Source organism: Ruditapes philippinarum, unplaced genomic scaffold (genome assembly GCF_026571515.1).
Source record: "Ruditapes philippinarum isolate M1 unplaced genomic scaffold, ASM2657151v2 ctg684_1_1_1_1, whole genome shotgun sequence".
Lineage (NCBI taxonomy): Eukaryota > Metazoa > Mollusca > Bivalvia > Venerida > Veneridae > Ruditapes > Ruditapes philippinarum.
Genome location: NW_026855648.1, coordinates 108,506 through 117,847, shown reverse-complemented (window position 1 = coordinate 117,847; position 9,342 = coordinate 108,506). Strand labels below are relative to the sequence as shown.

At 32.5% G+C, this 9,342-nt stretch overlaps 1 protein-coding gene across 1 annotated transcript; it reads left to right on the top strand.

The window, feature by feature from the left end:
• The first annotated feature begins 3,866 nt into the window (after positions 1-3,866).
• Positions 3,867-9,036, top strand: LOC132744006 (alpha-(1,3)-fucosyltransferase C-like). The gene is made up of 3 exons (XM_060732606.1): positions 3,867-5,124; positions 7,437-7,527; positions 7,972-9,036. Exons 1-2 carry the CDS (start codon positions 3,925-3,927, stop codon positions 7,494-7,496), a joined length of 1,260 nt encoding a protein of 419 aa, XP_060588589.1. The 5' UTR covers positions 3,867-3,924; the 3' UTR covers positions 7,497-7,527; positions 7,972-9,036.
• The last annotated feature ends 306 nt before the right edge of the window (positions 9,037-9,342 follow it).

Here is a 9,342-nt window from a genome sequence, read left to right as displayed (position 1 = left end):
CTTACAATATTGATAAATCTTAATTTGAGCATCATATTATATCAGTTTATTAATTTTGGATTTAGAACCAAATAGCATACATTCAGTCTTGCCCAGGTGTAGAGATAATTTATTATCAACTAACCAATCTGAGCATCGTTCCAAGACCTTTCCAAGTTTTTGGGCTATAATTTTTGGATCCTTATGCGAAAATAATATTGTGCTATCATCTGCATATAAAATTAACTTGCAATCAGAATCGATACTAGTTACCATGTCATTAACATAGCAGAGAAATAGAAGAGGACCCAAAATACTGCCCTGAGGGACCCCACACGTAATAGGAATTGAGTCAGAATGAAAATGATAAACAAGCGAATAATATGTTTATTTATTATTAAATTGATGTATAACATATGATAAGCTTTTGTAACTTGTTTATGTTGTACTTGATATGTTTTAGTTTAAACGAAATTTATTTCATTTTGTTTGTGTACAATGTACTTGTCGTATTATATATTGAAAAATGTGTCTTGATTGTTGAAAATTTTCATTATTTTAACTTCTTTATAATTCATTTATTATTATGTAAGTTAGTGTAACAATTTTACAGTAAATGGACCCCATTGGAAATAAGCTTTTAGCTTAATGGGCAATCCTAGGGAACATACTCATTAATTAATCTTATAATTATATTTGTTGCATTTATGTGTGTGTTTTTATATATACATTTGTATGCAAATTGATATATGTGTGTATATGTCTATTCCCTGAATAAATCGATACGATATTTATGAAATAAAACCACAAAAAAATTGTGTTACAGGATCTTTAACAAAGATGAAGACAATTGCTGAGGAAGTTTGTTCGAATACAAACTCTGATTTATATAAACGGTAGTTTTAACATTACAAATTAAGTATAATTTTGTAAAATTCAAGCTGAAACTGAACAATACAGTTTAAATTTTCTATTCCCCAAACTGCAGAGCCATAACAAAGAATAGGAACAATCATTATATTGGACAAGTGGATCTGTAGATCTACAGATAGTATCAATTTTCTAGAGAGAACATAGCTTTCTTTGCTTGTACATATACAATTTATAAAACATTTTAAAACATACTTACTTAAAAGTGCTAAACAATCATTTTAGCTGCTCAAATATAGCATATTGACTTTAAAAAAGGCGTTGTGTCAGTTTTTGCTAAAAAATATCTCCGTTGCGCCATGAAATTTCCATTTCGCCAGGCATATAACCCTTCAGTGCAATTAAACATATACAATTTATGAAACATTTTAAAACATACTTACTTAATAGTGCTAAACAATCATTTTAGATGCTTAAATATAGCACATTGACTTTAAAAAAAGTCGTTGTGCCGGTTTTTCTAAAAAAATATCTCCATTGCGCCCGTTGCATCCGTTGCGCCAAAAAATCTCCATTGCGTATTTTAGTGGTGCCCCTTGATCATTAAAAGTTCACTTTTTTGTTCTTTAAAATCTTTCTTGTGTTTTAATACACGATACCGTATCAGTGTAGACAGAAGCTTGAGTTTTGCAAGCTTTCTGTTTACATTGGACACGCCAAAAAGTGAACTTTTTTTGTCACGTTTCAGGTTTTGTATCCCCAAATTTTTTTTATAGATCTAAGTATATTGTATATTAGCAGATTTAGTTTTCGTTGATTTATTCACTTCATCCCCATGTATTTAAATCATGGGAAATGATATTTGTTCCTTAACAATAACAGCTTGAGTTTAGCTGTTGAACTGTTTGACAATGTGCATTGCAATATTTTTAGGGCTGACATTGATGGCAAAATTTGTATCAACCTATTAAAAGCCATATAATATGAAAAAGCCAAAGCCTCATAATGAGCTCGATTTACTTTTACCGTAACATATTATAAAATAATTGTTCATTTTAAGTTACTTTTTCAGTTTTAAAATTGTCATTCGGTATTTTATACACTGCTTCGATCCGTTTGTTCTGGTTCCCTGTCCTATTATGGCTCCCATATAAGTGCGCAGGACACAGGGTGACCAGTCTATGCTTGGGTTTTCAATCAGAATACCTCGGCTTTTATCGTTATCTTGTAATTCGAAAAGTTGCGATGTGTCAATTCAGTACGTCGTACGAAAGCTTTCAAAACCATCATTATCTAGCAGGTACTCGCGTTACCATAAACCTAACTCAACCATTTACAATGTTGAATATGCATGAATATAGATTAACACAGTGTACCTTTAATACTCATTTGAAAACACTGGGATAATAATTCTTAATATTTAAAAGAAATGACATATTCGACAGAATGATGTACTAATAAACAATTAAATTGACATATTTATCATTTGATTGATGTAAAACTTTAGGCCTATGTCGTACATGATAATACTTCAACCTTGGTTGGCTCGAACTACTGATCTCTCGAACAAATTTGCACAGACCCTACGAGTTTGAGCAAACGAATTTCGACTGTATCTTAAAACTGTCATCTTCATGATCTTTGTGTTATGCAAGCATGTTTTGTATACTTACAAACACAGCATACCACAGTAAAAAAAATATGTTCGACATGGTTCAATCCAGCGATCAATTACAGAAAATGATTGTACAGCACTAGTTGGAGAAAAGTTTCTTTAGAAGTGAAACATGTTATAGGAAGGAGTAAAAAGTAGAAGTTCAGTATGCACCAGTTTAAATGTAAAAGTGCTGGGTGTCCACTAACCACCATCAGACTCTGAGAATATTCTGAAACTTAGTGGGCTGGTTATTTGACCAATAGGGGTTAGGAGATCCAAAGTGTTATTGTCTGTGGGAAAAATGAGTTGGAGTAGAACTTAGTTCCAGAAGAGGTTTGGTCAGGATACAGCAGCTATTGTCAACTGTCTGCAATTGTTTGTTTTCAAATTTTGTAGAATATGATGAGGGAAATTTGTAACCTATGTTGATATAGAGATTCTCAATCCAAAATGTTGAGCATTTGAGTGACACTGCTTATGAAATTGTAGTGTAACATAACAGACTGCTGACCTTTGTATGTTTTCAATACTACCTTAAATTAAGTTAATTATAAAAGTTTTTTTTATTAAAATGGATAACAACAAAACTCCTGTCTAAAACGGTCTTTTGCCCATATATGGCACAAAAACACAATTATTTTTCACCCCCACATGACAAGGGATACAGGGTTACATAAGGTTACAGTGGGATACAGTGAATTTTCATCATGTTACAGATATTTTGTTTTTAGGACATATCTACATATATGGCACAAAAACACAATTATTTTTCACCCCCACATGACAAGGGATACAGGGTTACATAAGGTTACAGTGGGATACAGTGAATTTTCATCATGTTACAGATATTTTTAAAATTAGATTTTGACTTTTTTGTTATTTATTTCACCTAGAGATATTATTTGAATTAAAAAATGAGATCTAATTTTACTTATAATCGATAATCCATTAACATTACCACACCAAAGGGGCTTGTTAGCTGAGTAATTATCTACTTTTGCCAGGGATGCCCGATGCTTGAACAGTATTCCAGATTGATGATGGATATAGGTGTATAAGGCTGCAGTTTTGACCTGCTTATTGTCAGTTTGGATGTTTCTTTCAATGAAATGGAAAGAAGATGTTGCTTTGTACAAATAAATTCAGTGTTAGGTTTTGATTGCTGAAATTTGAAAATAAATATCTTCTTAGATGATTTATTTGTCCTGACCTGACTAGTTTACCTGTCATAGATATGAATAGAATCAAATAGAATTTAACAAAGAAAAAACAAAAAAATTGGCATGGTTATTTTTCATGGATAGTAGTTGGTGTATTTATTTGCAATATATAAAACTTTATAATTTTTTTGTTTGTTTCAGCGACATGAGCAGATAACTGTTGTTTGATAACTTGAGGTATTTGACAGATTATTCTCTATGATCTATAAAGTGTTCAACAAGATGATGCAGGGAAGCAGACGAAAGTATCAGAAAATTTGTTTACAGTTTTCAATGCTTATATGCTGTATAATTCTTCTGTTAATCATTAAAAGACTTTATGCTGAAATAAATGGATATATGCCGGAAAAGCCTGTTGAGCAAGTTAATAGAGACTTTGATAAATATTTGGTAAAATATGAGAGTAACTACTGGAAAGAAGCGCCTGTTAAACAGGTTTTAATTTGGACACCATTCTTTGGTAGGTGGGGTTGGGTTGAAGATGCTCAACAGTCAATAAAGAAATGTTCTGTAGCATGTTCATATACCAAAGAAAAAGCTGCAATAAAGACGGCAGATGCCGTATTGTTCCATGCCAATGATTTATGGCCACATAAAGGTTTACTTGCAACATTATTTAGAAGTGATATCACAATGCCAGAGTATAGAACACCAAATCAAGTGTGGGCAATGGTAAGCTGGGAACCAATGACGTACATGTGGGGAAATATAAAACCAAATACCTTTAATTGGACAATGTTATACCGCAGAGAGTCGACAATATACAATCCATTTACGCCATTATATAAAATGTCTCCAGAAGAAATTAAAGCTAGCAAGATACCAAAAAATACTGAAATGTTTTTACGAGAGAAAACCAAATTTGCCACAACAATGGTAAGCAATTGTTATGATCAAGCAAAACGTTACAAAATAATACGAGAGTTACAGCGTTATGTTGATGTTGATAATTTTGGATCTTGTACTGGAAAAATGGTTTGCCCTCATGGAGTTCCTACCGCTGAGTGTGGAAAGAAATATTTGAAAAAGTACAAGTTTTATTTAGCTTTTGAAAACAGTTTTTGTCGAGACTATGTTAGTGAAAAGTTTTGGAATGCATTGAATAGACATCAAATACCACTTATAGCTGCTCCAAAATATAATTTAGAACTTCTTCCGCCTAATTCTTACCTTAATGTGTTTGATTTCCCAAGTATTAAAGCATTAGCTGAGAGAATGATTGAAATAGGGAACAATGAGACCTTATATAACAGCTTTTTTGATTGGATGAGATACTACAAAAGTAACGAAGATGATATTCATTGTAAAATGTGTAAAGGACTACATGCTAATAAGCCAGCACAAAGTTACAGGGATATAGAAGCATGGATCAGTGATGACATGTGCTACAAAAGCACGGTAATTAGTCTTGATTTTTAGCTTAACTATTATTTAATATTGGGGCTATCCTACTCACCCAGGCATCAGCATAACACTTTAATTAATATTTTATGTGCATTTTCATGTACATGAACAACATCATATCTCTTCAACTACTTAAGATATTTGCTTGTATAACTCCACACACTTATTCAAGACCATAACTAGAGGTCACTATTTAGGATATATTACTCTGACATGTATGAGTTTTGACTGAATTATGGCCCTTTGAGGACTTTGAAAATGTATTTTCATAAAATCTTCTGAAGCCATAAGGTATTCCCTTGAAACTTGTCTTTGTGACTATTATTGGAGATCACTGTTCAAGGCCCATATATTTAACACAGATTGCACTGAATAAACTTTCTTTGTGAACTTTTTAGCTCACCTGAGCTTGCTCAGGGTGAGCTTTTAGGATCGGTGAATGTCCGTCGTCCGTCCGGCCGTCCACAATTGCTTGTGAACACTCTAGCGGTAGCATTTTTGCCTCAATCATCATCAAACTTGGTCAGGATGCTTATCTAGTTGAAAGCTCGGATGAGTTCGAACATGGGTCATCTCGGATGAAAAACTAGGTCACAAGAGCTAAAAATAGAAAAACCTTGTGAACACTCTAGAGGTCACATTTTTGACCCAATCATCATCAAACTTGGTCAGGATGTTTGTCTAGGTGATAGCTCGGATGAGTTTGAACATGGGTCATCTCGGATGAAAAAGTAGGTCACAGGAGCTATAAATAGAAAAACCTTGTGAACACTCTAGTGGTCACATTTTTGAACCAATCATCATCAAACTTGGTCAGAATGCTTGTCTAGTCAATTGCTTGGATGAGTTCGAACATGGGTCATCTCTGATGAAAAACTAGGTCACAGGAGCTAAAAATAGAAAAACCTTGTGAACACTCTAGTGGTCACATTTTTGACCCAATCATCATCAAACTTTGTCAGGATGCTTGTTTAGATAATAGCTCGAATGAGTTAGAATATGGGTCATCTGGGATGAAAAACTAGGTCACTGGAGCTATAAATAGAAAAACCTTGTTAACACTCTAGCGGTCACATTTTTGCATCAATCATCATCAAACTTGGTCAGGATGCTTATCTAGTTAATAGCTTGGATGAGTTCGAACATGGGTCATCTCGGATGAAAAAGTAGGTCACCGGAGCTAAAAATAGAAAAACCTTGTTAACACTTTAGCGGTCACATTTTTGCATCAATCATCATCAAACTTGATCAAGATGCTTGTCTAGGTGAAAGCTCGGATGAGTTCGAACATGGGTCATCTCAGATGAAAAACTAGGTCACAGGAGCTAAAAATAGAAAAACCTTGTTAACACTAGTGGTCACAATTTTGACTCAATTGTCATCAAACTTGGTCAGGAAACTTGTCTAGGTCATTGCTGGGAATAAATCGAACATGGGACATCTCGGATGAAAAACTAGGTCACAGGAGCTAAAAATAGAAAAATCTTGTTAACACTCTAGTGGCTACTGTTGTGATCCAAATATTCTGTTAATTGGTCTGAAAGTTTGTTTTGATGATTTCTAAGTCAAGATCGAACATGGGTCATCTTGGATGAAAAACTAGGTCACACCGCCCAAATATGGAAAAACCTTGTTAACATTCTAGTGGTCACATTTTCGACTCAATTATCATCAAACTTGGTCAGGATGCTTGTCTAGGTAATTGCTTGGATGAGTTCGAAATCGCATGTGAAACTAGGTCACCGGAGCTAAAAATAGAAAAATCTTGTTAACACTCTAGTTGCCACTGTTTTGATCCAAGTATCCTGGAAATTGGTCTGAAAGTTTGTTTTGATGATTTCTAGGTCAAGTTTGAATATGTGTCACCTGGGTAAAAAACTAGGTCGCACTGCTCAAATATGGATAATCCTTGTTAACACTGTAGTGGTCACATTTTTGACTCACCTGTCATGAGACTTGGTCAGAATGCTTGTCTAGGTAATTGTTTGGATGAGTTTGATAATTCAGGTGAGCGATCTAGGGCCATCATGGCCCTCTTGTTGATAAAAGCATGGAACAGCAGTATTCAAAATACTTAAGTATTCACTTGAAACTTTATACAGGTCTTCAGGAACAGGTGTTAGCAATTTCTTAATATTTCAATTTGGCAATGCTTGTGTTACTAGCAACTTTTGATTAATTATTTATATAAATACATGTACATGTCATTGTGCGAAGGATATAAGACAAGTTTGTGAATTACATTGTGGATGTATTTAACAGATGTATCTTTATATTCAACATATCACCATTTTTTTACATTGCAGACATGGTCACTAGTGTCAGGGTATTTCGAAAGGAAACTGTTTGATTTGGGATTGATGTAGTAAAGTGCCATATGTAGGTGCCTCTAACAAGGTATAGTTAGTTATAAATTCATTATTGGATTATAACATGTCAGATTTTAATATATGAGTGTGAGATAATGTATTATATAATTATGATGCCTGAACTTCACAAATAAAGTATAATGGTATGCTTTAAAAAAAAATTAGATAAAATGACCTGTATGACATCAAATCAGGAGAATAGACAGGAGAATGTTTAGCTACTGTTTAGGATTTTATTTACAATGAGTAAAAAAAATCATTTTCAGGGGCTGATAACTCAAAAAGCAGGATGGTGACACTTTCCTTTTTTCATGAATTTGTTGCTATTATGGTTCTCAACAAGCAAAGTTTAAGGAAATTATCTGTAAAAGTTAAAATTTTCCTTCTTTGCCTTTGTAAAAAAAGCACTTAAAAGTTTATCTTCAATGATATACATGTAAATAAAATGATATATGATTTTACTTTATTTCAGGATTTGGCAGTATACATGTATATTGATGGTTTTAAGAATATAGTTTTGACAACAATTGGATGGAAAAAAAAAACTCTAGCAATTTATATGGGTTTTTAGGATATTTTAAGGAAAGATGAAATGCACCTGTTGATTCTTGTAAATACCTCATTATCAAAATTAATATGTAATAGTTAGAAATTCAAGAAAAATGTGTTTGAGAGAATATTACTTAAGGTATTTTATGTATTTTTAATGGATATTTATTGAATATTAACATATCAGTTGTATAACAGTATGTTATGTAAGGTAATTATTACCTCTCATTATAACATAACATATTTAGTAACCAGTAAATCAAAAATGATTGTAATGAAGAAAGTGAGTGTAAGTGTATAAAACATAAATTTTACATTCTTTAAATATCCTATATAATTATGTTATATTGATTAAAGTTAACTGAAATTCCCATATTCTCGGTACAGTTAAACTTTGTTCCTTTGAACTCTGATACCTCGAAAGCATCACCTCTGCCTGAACTTATGGTCTGGTCTGACAAAATCCTTTTACGATTTATATCCATCTACCTCATATGGCTCAAACACTGATTGCTTGAAGTTTTGAAACTTATCTTTGATCCTTTCAGCAAAATATAGTGAAATTCACTACTTTTCAAAGACAAAAAGATAACAAATTTGCAAGTGGATTTGCTTTTGATTAGTGACAGTTGATGTCACATGTTTTGTAACATCTTCTGAATACACCTAGTGATCCTTATAAAGACAATTAAGTTCTATTTGAGAAACTGACACACTTGACAAGAATTGTGTTTGAATGATACAACTTTCACCCCTATTGTCCCCTGTAAAATACAATTTTTTAACTGTAAACATAATAATAATAAACACATTTTTTGCTCAAACTATTTTCTTTGCCATCTGAATTTAAGTTGAATTGTATAACAAATAATTTGAAAGGAACAAATTTTTTTTTATTCATGATGACTTTACTGTAACTTGTATTTTTATCTATTCTTTTCTAGTCTCATGTAATGTAATGTATTTGCCTTGCTGTTGATTGAACGTGTTTGCTTGAACGTGTTTGCTGGCCTGGTTCAATAAAGTTAATCTGTTGCTGCTGGTGTTCAAAGAGTTAATATGATCTATTTATCTTCCATTACCGCCAAAAGTTTAATTAGAACATATATAAAACATGCTTATTGAGATGTGATCAGTGTTTTGATGAATTTTCTAAACTAGCAAGAACAAATTTTATATTCTTTGATATCCATTATTATTACATGTATTTAATTAATTTCACAAATATTCAATGATAGCAGGCACTAACTGTGTAATAATAAATACCTTCTATGCTATCCAAATATTATATAAT